Raw genomic sequence first — 18,326 nt, forward strand, 5'->3', positions numbered from 1 at the left:
ATCATCTTGTTTAAATCTCTCTACCGGTTTATTGATGAACTTATACATAAGCTCTTCCGAACTACCATTCTCCCCTTGAAGTGATTGTCTCACTTCGCTTCCATTCCAGTTATAATAAAGGTATTCATCCCACCCATCTAGAGTCAAGATTGTGCGCATATGAATCCTCATACCTGTATGGACTAGAAACAGAGCGAGACTGTTCAATATATGAACCATAGGAGGAATACATACCTGCTTGACAGTCAACCCATAGATGATTTCCACCGCATTTGAAACACATAGCAGACCGTTGATAATATTCAGCTCCTAACTCTTCAACCGTTTTCTTAGGCTAGTTGCACTCCATCTTCACAATATTTAGAGTTCAATATCTATAGTATCTTCTCCAAATTATTAGGAAACTACAAAACAAATCTTGAAAAGAAGTTAACCAATAAAGAAAACAAAATAGAAAAGGAAAATAAAAAGAATTAAAAACCTAAAACCTAATTTCTGAATTAGCACTACAAACACATAACCATGAAATCAAATTGTCCATAGCAGTTGTGAACAGTAATGCCGCCACTGTTCAAGCGCTATAACTCCGCCGTCCGGTGGTTAAAATTCACAAGATTGGTCTCAAACGAAGCTCTTACCCTTTGTGCACAATCCCCAATTGGTTTCATCCTCAAAATCGTACCAATTTCTATAAATTTGATGATTAGCGTCACAGTTACTGTAGCGCTATAGCAGCTTCCATGGTTGCCATCGTCTCTCCCCAGCTCCAAGCTGTGGGAGAGTCCATTCAAAACAATAATGAAACACATCCTAATCATAATCCAAAACAATCATATGCATCGCAGCTCATACCAAAACAATCTACCGCAAAATTGTCAAAGGTCGAGCTATATCCGGTAACGTTTGAGCATGGAGAACCAACTATAGCATTTACCATGGATGAGGTTAATGCGTTTACAAGAGAAGAAGGACTGCATCAAGCAGTTTTAATGAAGTTTTCATACGGAAAATCTGAGCTACAGGAATTTTGAAAAATGTTTTTGTCGCAATTCGATGTTCAAGGTCGCTGCAATATTGGACTGCTGGAGTATCGTCATCTGTTGGTTAGATTTGATCTCTACAACGATTATGTTCAGTTATTATCAAGATCAACCGGATATGTCAAGGCAAAAGGTAATGAATTCTTTTTCAGAACTTTTCCATGGACGTTAGGATTCAATCCAAAAGAGGAAACGTCCATGGCAGTTGTGTGGATCTCTTTTCCAGGTTTGCCGCCTAATATTTTTGCGAAGAGGTCGTTATTGTCTATTGCTTCTGCTATGGGTAAAGCTCTTGCTGTGGACATGGAAACACAAGAGAGAACTAGACCTAGTGCAACGAGGGTAAGGGTTATACTTGATCTTTTGGACAAACATCTTAAAAAGGTTAAGCTACTTATTGTGGATAGAATTTTGGGTAAAACTATCATGCATTACCAGGAGGTGGTGTATGATAATCTTCCTACATATTGCACTTATTGCAAGCATCCAGGACATGATGAAAATGTTTGTCGAGTGATGAAGGAACAAGCAGGAAAGGAGGTGAGGGCAGAGGAAGTAACAGTTGGCAGTAATCTGCCTGTTGTAGAGGTGACCAATTCTGACAAGTTACAAGGTGATGCTAGGGACTATCTGAATGCCAAAAGAATGAATCAAATAGCTATGGAAATAGCAGGTGGTAAGCTGGTTGATGAAGCAACAAAAAAGGTTTTGGTCGAGCAGCAGGTTTTGCAAAATGAAGGAGGAAAACAAATTGTTAATTTGAACAATGAGAAAGTGATGAGTCGAGAAGCTAATGGTATATCAGTATGTGAGACCTCAACGATTGATAAGGGTCCATCTAAACCTACACGAGATGTTCCTGCTACAACAGCCTTATCAAGGATCTTTAATGTTGTGAACCCAGTTGTGCAAGCTTTTGATAAGACAAAGGATCGAGTTGCTAGTGGTTTGTCAACTGATGCAGGCCTACCAAGTTATGCACTTTTGAATAAGGAGGACTTAGCTGGGCCAGGAGTGTCCAGTAGTACTCAGGCTGCTGGTGCATTGAATACAAATGGGAAATCTAAGGTGCAAGGTATTGTCACTACTACTACTGCTTTGAATAGGGATGCTGCAAGGGTTAATGCAATGGAAAAACATGGGCATCTTCAGCAGATGATGGATGCTAGTGCATTAGCTGCAGCAGTTCAAAATAATGCAAAAGTAGCAGGTGCACAAGTTGATACATCTGCCAATGTTGAATCATCTTTACAAGCAGCTCGTATAGATGTTGTTGTCACTATTGGATCAGATGTTGCAGGGGTTGGCCAAACTTCTAATGACCAACGAAAATCTGAGGATCAACAGGTTACTAAAGTAGCCTCTAAAGCTAATGATGCTAACAGGGAAGGACAGGAAAGTGGCAAGAGAGATGTTGTTACTGGAGACTGTGGAACTGCTGAAGGTTCAAACTTAGAGGATGCTGATGCATTGAAGACAAATGGTGATCGAGCTACTGCTGGGGTTGTGCAACCTACAGCTGCACATGCTGATTTAATTGAAAAATCATCAGGTCCAACATCATCTCTTCAACTATTGGATCAATCAAAAATAATAGATTGGACAGTAGTAAACCGTACACAATCCTACAAGGATTCCAACGTCAACAACCTCAATCCAACGAGATTTTTTAGCACCTTAGCAACGTGAGATTTTGCGATTCTAAGGGAATACGGTACAATCTTTATCAAGAGTATCATCGAATTTTCCCTACTCCAGGTATGTTAAGTGTATCCCTTCTTTCTTTTGGCATGATCCAAATAATACAAATGGAACGAGTAAAATACGCAACTTTCATAAATGATTATATTCATAGAAATACTAGGGGTGTCTATATTCTTGATTCCCCATGTGTCTTATTACTCTATCATCTATTCATGGGTCTCGAAAAATACGTAATTTGATAAATTTATTTTATGACATTAATCAAAGGTATAATGGTCCTATGACGTTCCGAGAGATTTTATTGAAGTATTTCATATGCATTTTATTCATTTACACATGCACATTGACCCATGACCAGATGGAGTTATATATGTATATATATGTATATTATATGTATATGGGATATAGGAAAAGGTTACGGCGTTATATACGCACCACCACCTGATCAGCTGGTATATGTTGATGATTTTGCCCACAGTGGCCGAGATGATATGATGGGATGCCCTCAGAGGCTTGATGATATTATAAACGCATATACCTATGCATAGTATGACATTTATACGCATATGCATGAAATTATATAAAATGAAATGATTCACAGAGCTATGCAGACATACATGTTGAGTCTTTTACTTTATGTTTCTCCCATGTCTATTATTTACTGATTTTCATTCCTTACATACTCGGTACATTATTTTTACTGACGTCCCTTTTGCCTGGGGACGCTGCATTTCATGCCCTCAGGTCCCGATAGACAGGTCAAGAGCCCTCCAAGTAGGCTATCAGCTCAGCGGAAGATGTTGGTGCGCTCCATTTTCTCCGGAGTTGCTTGTTTGGTCAGTATGATTTAGACATGTATTGTTTTGTATGACGGGATTCTGTTCCGACCTTTATGACAATTATGTATTCTTAGAGGCTTGTAGACAGATGCCATGTACGTAAAAAATTGTATGGCCTTGTCAGCCTATGTTCAGTGTACGAGTGGTTATTTTGGTCTTATAGGCCCGTATGTCTTATGTATAAATTGGTATTACATGTTGTATTCTACTTATATCACGGCAGCCTTTTTGGCTGAGTTATCTATGATATTATGATATGAAAAGATACGTTATGTTGGTACTCGGTTGAGTAAGGTACCGGGTGCCCGTCGCGGTCCATCGGTTTGGGTCGTGACAAAAGTGGTATAAGAGCAGTTCTGTCCTTGGGAGTCTACAAGCCGTGTCTAGTAGAGTCTTGTTTATGGGTGTGTCGTGCACCACACTTATAAGAAGAAGGCTACAGGGCATTTAGTACTGTCACTCTTTCTTCTTACTCTAGATCATGTGGTAGAGCTCAGTTATAAGAACTCGATTTCCTAAACTCTATCCTATTCATAATACTACGACGCCTACATCCAGAAAGGCAGTTGGTAAGAGATTGAATTTGGCTATGGAAGAGTTGAGTCAGAGGAACTCGATTTTGCATGATGCTTATGATGGATAAATGTAAGGTCTTCAGCAGATCATGTGTGTACTAAGACGTGTAAGCCTTTTGATAAGGGGCCTTAAGGCAGGAATATCTATCCACCCCTATGGTGAAAAGCAATGAGAGATTCAGAAGATAGATACAAGTTTCAACAAGTAAAAGAAGCAAGATGAAGAAGGGTACGGGGTGCCCAACTAATGAAGATTATTAGTATTTACAATTCAGGCAGAGAAATATAAGCCTTTTGAGTTACCTGCAACAATAACAGAGGTATGTATAATTGGCCACACCCATCTCAGTTATACCCTATTGGGGGCTAACAAGTGTAGTTTAAGAAAAGGACGGGATATCAGGATCCGGCTGGGGTTGGAGTAACCCAAAATGGTGAATGGATTATTTGTGTTAGTTGACATTTCCGAAGGATATTACAAAGGTGCTAATAGATCTCCTTGTGAGACACCCAGATGGTACATTCTAAAATAGTACAACTAGATATGAGTACTACAAAGATAAGCACTGAAATCCTGGAAAGGATAAATATTACCTTAGTGTGGCTCCCGTCCTTAGTAGGGAAAGGATGTTAGGAAACCCAAACAACCAGTAGATGGAGCAAGGGGAGCTAAAAGCAAAAGAATGTCTTGTTCGAGTTTTCAGAATAAAGTGATAGACATAAATGTTAGGGGGAAATAAGAAGAGAGTTAATGAAGCATTATGAGTAAGATATGATACATGGATGACAACGGTAGATCAAAAAGATGACTGTATTACCGAGTCTATAGTCAAGTGAAGGAAAGGACGAGAGGTGACAGGCTTTGAGACAACAAAAGAGTATAGGCCATAAAGTCATATCCTCATTTTGAGAAATAAGTCTGTGACTCCAACGCGACTACCAGAAGGAAAAGTTAGACCTAGAGTAACAGAAATCAGTATGGACTGGTGAACAAGATAAACTAAACATGAATTAGGGACTGAGTGATTTGATAATAGTCGGCATCATGAGAGATTCAGGGATTGCATTCCGATAATAATAGAATAGAGGCATAAGAATAACCCTTAAAGGTCATTCAGGAAGACGATACCCTAAAGCAAGCAATGTGAGCAAAGTTAAGCGTAAGGGAAATTTGTTATCCTTGGTACAGAAAGATTACCACGAGGCGAGTAAGGGCCATCGATGATGTGAAAAGATGTCAAAGATGAAGAGGTAAAATATCTATACGTAGATCATTGTAGCACTAAATCTTAGTGCTCCCCTAAAGGGGGGAATATAGTGTGATGTGGCATTAAGTCAGAATTAATTGGTTCTAGTAACTATGGAATGGTAAAGGAAGAATTCAATAAAAAAATGAGAAAGGGATGAGACTGCACTCATTCAAATCCTACAGATATGCTATGATTCTAGAACACTATGCAAGCACGGCATCAAGGAGAGGAAGTAAGGGTTCATACCTTAGATATTATTGATAGATAAGGAACCAGTGCGAGACGTAAGTTAAGACAAAGGAAATAACCCAAGAAAGATTATGCGAAATATTGATATGAGAATGGGCCAACGAGTAGTTAGTAGTTGATTCAGGAATAGCCTAGTTATGGCTAAACAAGAGGACACAGACAAATCAACAAATTGTGCAAGACGAACATAGTGAACCCCAACATGGGGAATTCAGTCTCGCAGATACGACATCGTGACCCTTGGGAAATATTTAGACAAGAGTTGGGGTAGTTAAAGGTACCGTATGAATGTTATGGAAATAAAAAATAGTCTCACTGGGAAGACAGTCAAAACTTCAGTTCAGGAGCAACCCTACAAGCACAAGTGCATGGAAATAAGTAACTACGGATTATTATAGGGGAGGAAGAACATCAAAAATTCCGTCAAGTATACGATGTAATAAGCTCGCAACTTTACAAGAGTCACAGGGTCCTCACTAAGTACGACAACGAAAGACTAGTTGAGGAAATAAGGAAGAAGGCTTCAACCTAAGCATAGTAACTTGAAGAAGAAATGGTCTTGTAATAACAGTCTCACTATAACATTGTATGCACTCCATAAGAAAGTGGCACCTATAGGAACTAATGAGCAGGAAATGAAACCAAAAGTAATACTTGAGATCGTATGAGTTGCACGAAAATTCTGGCATGCGTGGGAACTAAGATAAGCTAAGTAGGCACGCAACAAGCGGCAGAACGACCAGAAGAAGTAATAGCTTACGTTTAAAAAAAGCTGAGAAGGAACAAAAGGAATTATTCGATCAATTATCCAAAGTTAGATCCACTTAAGACTTCGGAGTATTATCCATGTAGCATATATGTTGACAATCATACAGCCGTAGAAGACCCCGGTATAAGTTAAAAGAGAGAATTGAGACCAGGGCATAAACAAAGGATTAAATTATTACAAGATTGTATCCTGGATATTCCATAGCGTCCATGAAGGGTTAAAGAAATAACTAATACCATGAGCCGGAAGACAGTTTAAGAGTACATAAAGGTTGATCAAAAGGAAGAGGAAACTAAAGAATTACATCAACCAAATAAATCAGGAATCTGATTATTGGCCCAGACAATTATAGAAATCATGATTGAGAACCTTGCAGGATCATCCTTAATATCAGAGGCATAATAGATAGTACAACAAAACCACCATATTCTATAACGGCCCTACGATAGAGCCAGTTAGAAGAGCACCAGCCTCGTAAAAAGTCAGCATGGAGCTACCACCAGATTGTGTATGCACCAAAGGTGCAAGTATTATAAGAGAGCTTCAAGTTAGGGATGTGAATTATACCTGTGTGAAATTGAGGTATCATGAAGGAGATAGAAGATGTGATGCGAGACTTTAAGGTAAGTAAGGTAAAGGTGAACAACGTACGAGATACTCAAATGCAGAAGGTTGTGAATAGTCCATACTTCGGATAAAAGGTTAGAAGTGTGGGGATTCAATATCCAGGAATGATAGCGGCATCATCAGTGGTATATCTTGCAGCCTATGGTTTCTAGGTATCGAGAGGTCTAGTTAAGAGAGTAAAAGAAGAGTTAGAGATGATGTGATCTCTCGCTTGATGTTCCAGAATAACACAAGGAAATCTATGGTGCAAGCAAGTTGAAGGAAGGTTGCGAATAATATAAATAGATATATATAGGTCGCAAGCTAAAGTATGGTAGAGCGACAAGGTTTTAGAAAGACAGGAGTAAGGATAAGAAAAGGCAAGTAAGAAGGTGACGAAAATGGATAAGTCATCGGGGTTACTCCCATGAAAACAAGAGAGCTGATGGTTTCTCTAAAGTTATAGATAGCTTAGTATAGCCTGAATAAACTCAAATAAGTCTAAGACTAGTAGCATTTAGAAGAAATGGAATGCTGCCCTGATAATAGAATGAGGGTATAATTGTGACAATTAAAGGATGACGTTTGGGTCTTCGATTGAGTAATGATTTGAAGAAGAAAAAAAAGGGATTTCATGAATTGTACATGATTAAAATACCCACGTAAGGTAAATCACATTGGGATTCTATGAAATATGATTATGGAAGTATAGTATAGTATCGCCCCCAGGTGGATCAGGAAAATCACCTTAAATGTTCTATGATGCAACGTGAACCCTAGCGATTACGTAAGAGGTTTCAAGTTACTAGTGGTAGATTGTAGATCAATATTGAGGTGAATCAACAATGGATGGACAAAAGTCACAAAGTATGAGATGAGATTGGGCCATCAGTCTTAAGATGAACAGTAATGGATAAGCGTTAAAGGACTTAGATTTATACATATGGGATGAGCAACGAGAATAACCTGGAGTATGGTAGCAGGCCTAGTAACAATGAATCGAAGTAAGAGTTATGGTATATTATAACCTACCTAGATGCAGTAAAGTCACACGGATGGATAACCGGGGCTATGAAATAAGATATAGCAATAGCTGTAAGTTCAACAAAGTACCGAGCGAAGGACTTCAGTATACCTATAGATGCCCAGAGGGACATCTTGTCAAGTTCTGTATATGTTCACAAAGTGAGGCCTAGAGATTAGCTAAAAGCTGAAGGAAAGAGTCGCATAGGCGCATTTACAAGGTTAGAGTCGTACAAGCTGCATGATAGAAGGTAGCAACAGTTATGAGATTCGAAGGATTCCGACCACAAGTCGTGGTGTGACAAAGAGGCCTAAAGGGAGGGGATGCCCTGGCCTTTGGAGGTATTCACAAAACAGTTGCCTAGATGGCAGGGAGAGTACTAAAGTATTCGAAAGATATAAGTTATGATAATGATAAGTGCATCAGTCAACATTCGAGGACGAATGTTCCAAAGAGAGAAATGATGTTACACCCCATGTTTTCGTACGTGAAAGTATGCCATAAGTGAATTGATGAAAGCTCGGGAACGAGATATTACATCCCGTATTTTTGTACGTTAAAATTTCGTCATAAGTTAATCGACGTGAATTCGGTAATGAGGTTATTTTGAAATTATAAGCATTATGCTATTTCAAACACGTGATGAGTAAATTCATGAAGGAGAAAGGGTAAGCAAATCGAAGAAAATAAATTTTGTCGAAGTTTGATATTTTGGGATAAAATACGGCCCGAGCTAAAATACCCTGTATTTATGGACTAATACCATATAAGGTACCACATGGCCATGATAGTGAGGTGTATAAAGTGTGTTAAAAGTGAGTAGTATTTTAAGTAATTTATGATAATTCTAATTATGTGGGTAATTGGTTAATTATTAGTTTAATAGGAGATTAACCATATAATTAAGGAATTAAGTGGATAAATGTTGGATAAGCCTAAAGGGCTCAACGTGGCAGCAAATCAAATTGGGAGATAAATGACTCTTTGGTTTGCAAACTAAGTGGCATAATTAGAATAATGGTTGGCTAAGTCATCCACATAATGTGGGGCCCACATCATCTCAAACATTAAGATTTTGTAAGTAAGATTCTGTAAGTAACATGAGTAATTCATATATGCATCTGCATATATCACGTAAGCACATAAGACCTTCAACCAATTCCTGCAAGGATTCCAATGCCAGCAACCTCAATCCAACGAGATTTCTTAGCACCTTAGCAACGTAAGATTTTGCGATTCTAAGGGAGTACGGTTCAATATTTCTCAAGAATATCATGCGAATTTTCCCTACTCCAGGTGTGTTAAGGCCATCTCTTCTTTCTTTTGGCATGATACAAATGATACGAATGAAACGAGCAAAATACGCAACTTTCATAAATGACTCTATTCATAGAAATACTAGGGGTGTCTATATTCTTGATTCCCCATGTGTCTTATTACTCTATCATTTGTTCATGGGTCTCAGAAAATACATAAGTTGATAAATTTATTTTATGACATTAATCAAAGGTATAATGGTCCTATGACGTTCCGAAAGATTTTAATAAAGTATTTCATATGCATTTCATTCATTTATACATGTACATTGAACCATGACCAGATGGCATTATATACGCATATATATGTATATTATATGTATATGGGATATGAGAAAAAGTTATGACGTTATATACGCACCACCACCTGATCAGCTGGTATACGTTGATGATTTTGCCCACAGTGGCCGAGATGATATGATGGGATGCCCTCAGAGGCTTGATGATGTTATGAACGCATATACCTATGCATAGTATGGCATTTATATGCATATGCATGACATTATAAAAAATGAAATAATTCATAGAGCTATGCAGACGTACATGTTGAGTCTTTTACTCCATGTTTTTCTCATGTCTATTATTTACTGATTTTCATTCCTTACATACTCGGTACATTATTTGTACCGACATTCCTTTTGCCTGGGGACGCTGCGTTTCATGCCCGCAGGTCCCGATAGACAGGTCGAAAGCCCTCCAAGTAGGCTATCAGCTCAGCGGAAGATGTTGGTGTGCTCCATTTGCTCCGGAGTTACTTATTTGGTCAGTATGATTTAGACATATATTATTTAGTATGGAGGGATTCTGTCCCGACCTTTATGACAATTATGCATTCTTAGAGGCTTGTAGACATACGTCATGTACGTAAAAGATTATATGGCCTTGTCGGCCTATGTTCAGTGTACGAGTGGTTATTTTGGTCTTATAGGCCCGTATGTCTTATGTATAAGTTGGTATTACATATTGTATTCTACTTATCTCACGGTAGCCTTTCTGGATTAGTTATCTATGATAGTATGATATGAAAAGATATGTTATGTTGGTACTCGGTTGAGTAAGGTACCGGGTGCCCGTCGCGGCCCTTCGGTTTGGGTCGTGACAACAAGTTATGCCTCTCTCGATTACATGAACAAGTGAATATAGATGTAATAATTAAATTACCCAAAATAATTCAATACATAAAAACTAGAGTTAATATCCACAAACAATCATCAAAACACCAAATCCATCAATCCCTAAAGAGAACTACTCCATAGATATGGAGTATTTCAACATAAATATAAAGAAAAGCATTAAATTATCCAAACTCTTGTCTTGAGTAAGGATTGAATGATGCATTCCTTGTGCTTTAGCTTCTCCACCTTCTCTCTAGCCTCCTTAGGTCTTAGATGTGCCAAAAGTCCCCAAAATACCATTTTTCCATGTATTTATACCAAGTAGGGTCGGGCCCAAACGAAATCACCCTTTTCTAGCCGAAATAGGAAATCTTGCAATCTTATTGTATTTCATGTGTCGCCCAGTGCGTCGCATTAGTGCTTTTACCCGACAGACCCCAAAAACCCAGTCTCTAAAGTTTGACATTTTCTGCAGATCTTTACACTGATGCGTCGCACTGTTCGCTGCACTAGTTAGGAATTTGGGAAACTGCAAAACAAGAAAGTTGTAGCCCATTGAATTAGCTTTCCAAAGATATATATTGGAGCCCAAACGAAGTTCTGAGTGAAATGTTATGTGCATTTTACTGGACATTGCGCAATATGCCTGCTCGATTCTTCGTTTCGTTCTTAAAGTGCGGTATCATCCGTTGATCCCCGAACACGATCCCAACTTAATCCTTGGGTTTTTACTCAGACTTCAAAGCTCCAGAATAAATTGAATTCATTCCATAACATCTACATAGATCGGAATCAGTCCTACAAGGCATAAAACACACAATTAGTATAAAACACTAGCGATTAAAGCTCCAATTCAATTAAAGTGCAGTAAATTAGAGTGCAATAAGCGACTAAAACATGAGATTATAGCCTACCATCACTCTCCCAGTTCAAACCAGCCAACTGGCTAACGGTATCGCCTCCTGTATAATGCTTCATACGGAGCCATCTGAATGCTTGACTGGTAGTTGTTCTTATAGGCAAACTCTTCAAGTTGAAAGAATTAATCCCAAGAACCTCCAAAATCTATAATATAAGAGCGAAGCATATCTTCCAATATCTGAATAGTGCGCTCTTATTGTCTGTCTGTCTGTGGATGAAATGTTGTACTCAACTCAACCCACGTGCCTAACTCACGCTGCACATCCCTCCAGAAGTGCGAGGTGACCTGCGTACCTCAATATGAAATAATTGACACGGGCACACCGTAAAGGCGGGCAATCTCACGAATGTAAATTTCAGCTAACCTCTCTGAAGAATAGGTAATTGCCACTGGAATGAAATGTGCTGACTTGGTCGACCTGTTCACAATGACCCATACTGTGTCAAACTTCTTCTGAGTCCCTGGGAGTCCAACAACAAAATCCATAGTGATACGCTCCCAATTCCACTCAGGAATTTCTAACTTCTGAAGCAAACCACCAGGTCTCTGATGCTCGTACTTAACTTGCTGACAATTCAAACACCAAGATACATATGCAACTATATCCTTTTTCATTATTCTCCACCAATAATGTTGCTGCAAACTGTGGACTTCCTCAAGAATCAATTCACGAAGCCCATCCACATTAGGAACACAAATATGACCCTGCATCCGCAGAACTCCATCATCTCCCACAACAACTTGCTTGGAACCACTATGCCACACCGTGTTCTTAAGGACAAGCAAATGAGGATCATCATATTGTCGCTCTCTGATGCGCTAATATAAAGAAGACCGAGCGATTGTGCAAGCTAGAACCTGACTGGGCTACGAAACATCTAATCTCATAAAACTGATTGGCCAAAGTCTGAACATCTGTAGCTAGCGGCCTCTCACCAACTGGAATATACGCAAGGTTGCCCATACTCACAACCTTTCTACTCAAAGCATCGGCCACCACATTGTCCATTCCTAGGTGATACAAAATGGTGATATCATAGTCTTTCAACGGCTCCAACCATCTTCTCTGCCTCAAATTGAGATCTTTTTGTTTGAATAGATACTGTAGACTATGATGATCTGTGAATACTTCACATGACACGCCGTAAAGGTAGTGCCTCCAAATCTTCAGCGCATGAACAATGGCTGCTAATTCTAAGTCATGAACATGATAATTCATCTCGTGAACAATCAGCTGTCGTGATGCATATTCAATCACCCTTCCATATTGCATCAATACTGCACCGAATCCAATACGAGATACATCACAATACACCGTGTACGATCCTGAACCTGTGGGCAACACCAACACTGGCACCGTAGTCAAAGAAGTCTTGAGCTTCTGGAAGCTCAACTCACACTCGTCTGACCATCTGAATGGAGCACCCTTCTGGGTCAGTCTGGTCAATGGGTTTGCTATAGATGAAAACCCTTCCACAAACCGGCGATAATAACCTGCCAGACCCAGAAAACTCTGAATCTCTATAGCTGAAGTAGGTCTAGGCCAGTTCTGAACTGCCTCAATATTCTTAGGGTCCACTTTTATGCCTCTGGCGATACAACATGCCCCAAAAAGGCTACTGAGTCTAAACAAAACTCACATTTTGAAAATTTGGCATATAATTGATTATCCCTCAAAGTCTGAAGCATAATCCGAAGATGTTGCTCATGCTCCTCTCGACTGTTAGAGTAAATAAAGATGTTATCAATGAATACAACCACAAAGGAATCCCGATAGGGCTTTAACACCCGGTTCATCAAATCCATAAATGTTGTTGGGGCATTTGTCAGCCCAAATGACATCACTAGAAATTCATAATGCACATATCGAGTCCGAAAAGCTATCTTAGGGACATCAGATGCCCTAATCTTCAACTGATGATAGCCAGACCTCAAGTCAATCTTCGAAATTACCTTGGCAACGGATACTTGTTCTTGATAGTAGCCTTGTTCAACTGCCAATAATATATACACATCCGTATTTAACCATCTTTCTTCTCCACAAACAACATTAGTGCACCCCAGGGCGAGACACTAGGTTTAATGAATCACTGATTAAGCAATTCTTGTAACTGCTCCTTCAATTCTTTCAACTCTAGTGGGGCCATACGGTATGGTGGAATAGTAATGGGCTGAGTGCACGGGGCCAAATCAATACAGAAGTCAATATCTCTGTCGGGTGGCATCCCCGACAAATCTGTAGGAAATACTTCTGGAAATTCACGAACAACTGGTACTGAGTCCATAAAAGGAACATCCGCACTGGGATCGCAAATATAAGCAAAATAGCTAGACACCCCTTCTCGACCATACGTTGAGACTTCATATAAGAAATAACCCTGCTGGTAGAATGACCAAGAGTTCCTTTCCACTCTAATCGAGGTAACCCCGGCATGGCTAAGGTCACCGTCTTGGCATGACAATCCAATATAGCATGATAAGGTGACAACAATCCATACCCAATATGACATCAAAATATACCATGTCGAGAAGTAGAAGATCCACACTAGTCTCAAGGCTCCCAATAGTAACCACACACGAACGATAGACATGATCTACCATAACAGAATCTCCCACCAGCGTGGACACATATACAGACGCACTAACAGTATCACGAAGCATAACCATATATGAAGAAAAGTAGGAGGACACATAGGAGTAAATAGATCCTGGATCAAATAGAACTGAGGCATCTCTATGGCAAACTGGAACAATACATATGATCACGACGTCGGATGACTCGGCCTCAGGCCTAGCTAGAAAAGCATAGAATCGGGGCTAGGCCCCACCAGTCTAAATTATATCTCTAGGACAGGCCATAGCTCGCTGGCCTCCACCTCTAACAGTCTGACCTCCACCTCTAGCAGTCTGACCTCAACCTCTAACAGAATGACCCCTGCCCATAGTTGGTCGGGCGAGCGGTAGAGCAATCGGTGCCAGTATGATGCCATGAGAATTTTGCTGAGATCTATTGCTCAACAACCTAGGGCAATGCCTCTTGACATGACCAATATTCCCACACTCATAACACTCATCCTGCTGTCGTGGCTGCTAAAGCTGACCCGAACGGGTCGAATAGCCGCCATAGTGACTCTGGAGTGGTGGTGCACTAATAGGAGCTGAATGTGCACTAAATGCTGGCTGTCCAGGGTAAGGAACATAAGGACCTTGACTCCCTGAAGCACCATGAGAAGTCTGAAGTGCTGAGTAAAATGTCCTGGGAGGATGACCCCTACCATATGTACTCCTACCTCTAGATAAGGCGCCTTTGAAATTATCGGAATGACGGGGCCTCTTATCTGACACTGGCCCTCTCTCCTGTGAAAGAACTATCTCGATCCACCTAGCGACGTTAGCAGCCGTCTGAAAATAAATCTCTCGGTCTCCTTGGCCATCTGTAGCTTGATAGGTTGAACGAGTCCATCAATGAACCTCCTCACCCTCTCTCTCGGTAGGAAGCAGAAGAAGAGCATGACGGGCTAGATCCATAAAATGGGTCTCATACTGAGTGACTGACATACTGCCCTGCTGGAGACGCTCAAACTGCTTGTGGTAATTCTCCCTCAGTGTGATAGGAAGGAACTTCTCCAGAAATAGCTGCAAGAACTGCTCCCAGGTAAGTGCAGGCGAACCAACTGGTCTAGTAAATACATAATCTTTCCACCACCTATTGGCGAAACCAGTCATCTGAAACACAGCAAAATCAACCCCATTGTTTTCGACTATCCCCATGTTCTGCAATACTTCATAGCAGCGGTCAAGAAAATCCTGTGGGTCCTCAGAAGGTGTACCACTGAAATGGATTGGAAATAACTTGATAAACTTGTCCAACCTCAACAAAGCCTCAGAAGATAAAGCAAGCCTTTCACCAGCCTGTGTTGCAATAACTAGTTGAACTACCCCAACTGGATGGGCTACTGGAGCCTGATACTGGGGAGTTGTCTACCCCGGAGCGGGAGTAGTGGGAGTTTGTGCTCCTCCCCTAGCCTGTGAGACGACTGGTGGCACTGGAAATGTACCATTTTGTGCCACACCTTCCATAAGACTCACCAAACGGACTAGAGCGTCGTGAAGTACTGGAGTAGCTATGAATCCTTCCAGAACCTGAACTGGTCCAACAGGTACCGTCTGAGCTGGAACCTCCGCTTCTAAATCCACCTGAGGTTCTATAACAGGTGATGTTGCTCGAGCTCTAGATTGAGCTCTGCCTCTACCTCGGCCTCTGGCACGACCTCGGCTTCGGCCTCTGCCCCTAGTCGTAGCTGTCACTTGGGGCTCTGGCTCCTGTCCGACTGTAGACGCAGTACGTGTTCTCGCCATCTGTGAGAGGACAAGAATAGAAGAGTTCAATCGTCAATGATAGAATAAAATTGCACGTCGGAGTATAATAGAAGTGAAATTATTCCTAAACTCCATAGCCTCTGGAAGATAAGTATAGACGTCTCCGTACCGATCCGTCAGACTCTACTAAACTTGCTCGTGACTCGTGAGACCTATGTAACCTAGTGCTCTAATACCAACTTGTCACGACCCGCAATTCTCGCCTTCGGGACCGTGATGATGCCTAACAATGCAGTTGCTAGGCAAGCCAATGTTAAAATAATTTTAATCATTTTTTTAACAATTTAATTTAATTAATAATAAAGAAACTAATAACTGAAATAAAATCTGAAATAAAGTGAGTAAACCATAATAATAGTGATGTCTAAATACCATCCCAGAACTGGTGTCACAAGTGTACTAGCTACTAGAATAATACAAATAAGGGTCTGAATGAAAATAAAGTTGTCTGACAAAAATACACATCTAAAATAAAGTAGATGGGGATTTCAGAGCTGCGTACGTCGTGCGGCTATACCTCAAGTCTCCTATGGATAGCTGAATCCGAACAAATCTGCTGTACGCCACTGGGACCATCTCCGGTATCTGCACAAGAAGTGCAAAGTGTAGTATGAGTACAACCGACCCCATGTATCCAGTAAGTGTTGAGCCTAACCTTGACGAAGTAGTGACAAGGCTAAGGCAGGTCACTTACATTAACCTATACGCAATAATAATAATAACAATAATAATAATAATAATAATAATAATAACAACAACAATATAGGGGAACATGAATAGAAATTAAACCGGTAAATCATATCAACAATCAAGCCAACCCGATCCCACAATATATTCATTTTTATTTAATTCCGTTGCGGCGTGCAACCCGCTCCTCCAATATATTTTCACTTTCAATCAATTCTGTTGTGGCGTGCAACCCGCTCCTCCAATATATTCACTTTCATTTCTGTTGTGGCGTGCAACCAACTCCTCCAATATATTCACTTTCATTTCTGTTGCGGCGTGCAACCCGCTCCTCAATAATATAATTTACCAATTCTTATAAAAGAAATCGTTCAATAAATGCCACAATTAATATGAAATTGTAAGACAACAAGCATATAATAATTATGATTTATTTAGAGAGAAGTGATGACAAGTAGCAATTAATTGTGGAAATTAAAGAGGAAATAGGCAATTTAATATTTGGTATGCTAAATGTCAAGTAAAAATTAAGTCACATAAATCAAATAAACGTGTAGCAAATATAGCATGGATTCAAGGCATAATATTAAGCAAGAAATATGAGAGAACTAATTAATATAATAATTAATTCATGATTTAAAATAATTTATGATTTTCAGATAAATGTGCAAACAATCAATTTGACGATGTATAGGCACTCGTCACCTCGCTTATACGTCGTTACACATGAAATTCACGTAACAATAATTCAAGGATTCTATTCTCTCAAGTCAAGGTTAACCACGATACTTACCTCGCTTCGCAACCAAATTCAAGATTCCAATAAACATTTGCCTTGCGAATTGATGTCCGAAAGTTTCAAATCTAGTCATAAACAATTCAATATTCTCAACAAGAATCGTAGGTATTAACTCCATATGAATTTACTAATTTTTTGAATTAAAATCCGAAATTCATTTCAAAAACCGGCAGTGGGACCCACGTCTCGAATCCTGAAAAAACTCACAAAATTCGAACACCCGCTCCGATACGAGTTCAACTATGCAAAAATTATCGAATTTCGATATCAGATTGTCTTTCAAATCTTAAATTTTCGTTTTTGGAAGATTTTATAAAAATCTGATTTTTCTTCCATAAATTCAAGGATTCATGATGTAAATGAGTATGGAATCATGAAATATAACTAATTTCGGATAAAGAATACTTACCCAACTCAAACTCGTAAAAAATGCCTCTGAAATCGCCCAAAACCGAGGTCTAAAACTCTAAAAATGAACAAAAATGTGGGACTCCGGACCTATATATGTTGTCCAGGCAAGTCGCATATGTGATATGCGACTTGTCTCAAAATTTTCAAGCCAAAAATTGTGGTACGAGCCTTCAGTCAATTGATCATAACATTTAGTACAAATATCCAAATGATGAATGATTTATCTTTCTGGAAACTAAACTCAAAGGGCTACAACTTTCATGTTTTGATAATTTCTAGATTTCTTATATATTACGATATATAAGCTTCCAAAGTCAGCCCCGTGCATCAAAAATTTCTGGCGATGCACACTACTAGGCAAACAAAAACTACATTGCTAGCCTTCAGTCAATCAATCATAACTTTCTGTACAAATGTCCAAATGATGAATGATTTGACTTTTTGGAAACTAGAATCAAATGGCTACAACTTTAATGTTTTGATAATTTCCAGATTCCTTATAAATTGCGTGATATAAGCTTCCAAAATTAGTTGTACGCATCAAAAATTTCGCACACTGCTATCAAAAACTAGCAGTTGAAAATGACCTAAAAATGGTCCGAAACCACTCCGAAACTCACCCGAGCCCCTCGGGACCCCG

General features: G+C 39.6%; 1 protein-coding gene across 2 annotated transcripts in view; it reads left to right on the forward strand.

The window, feature by feature from the left end:
* The first annotated feature begins 501 nt into the window (after nt 1–501).
* The window catches only part of LOC104098627 (uncharacterized), a 48,016-nt gene continuing 30,191 nt past the window's right edge, over nt 502–18,326 (forward strand). Inside the window, exons 1-2 of one of the 2 annotated variants that reach the window (XR_011412214.1) lie at nt 502–2,798; nt 3,489–3,823. Coding sequence is in view for 1 of the 2 variants with exons in the window: in XM_070188536.1 (XP_070044637.1) it covers nt 1,035–2,592 (1,558 nt within the window). In the remaining variant the exon portion in view is untranslated. Of the gene's footprint in view, nt 2,799–3,488; nt 3,824–18,326 lie in introns of those variants that run through there. The other variant, XM_070188536.1, reaches the window with a different exon arrangement.

The sequence above is a fragment of the Nicotiana tomentosiformis genome, chromosome 11 (genome assembly GCF_000390325.3).
Source record: "Nicotiana tomentosiformis chromosome 11, ASM39032v3, whole genome shotgun sequence".
NCBI lineage: Eukaryota > Viridiplantae > Streptophyta > Magnoliopsida > Solanales > Solanaceae > Nicotiana > Nicotiana tomentosiformis.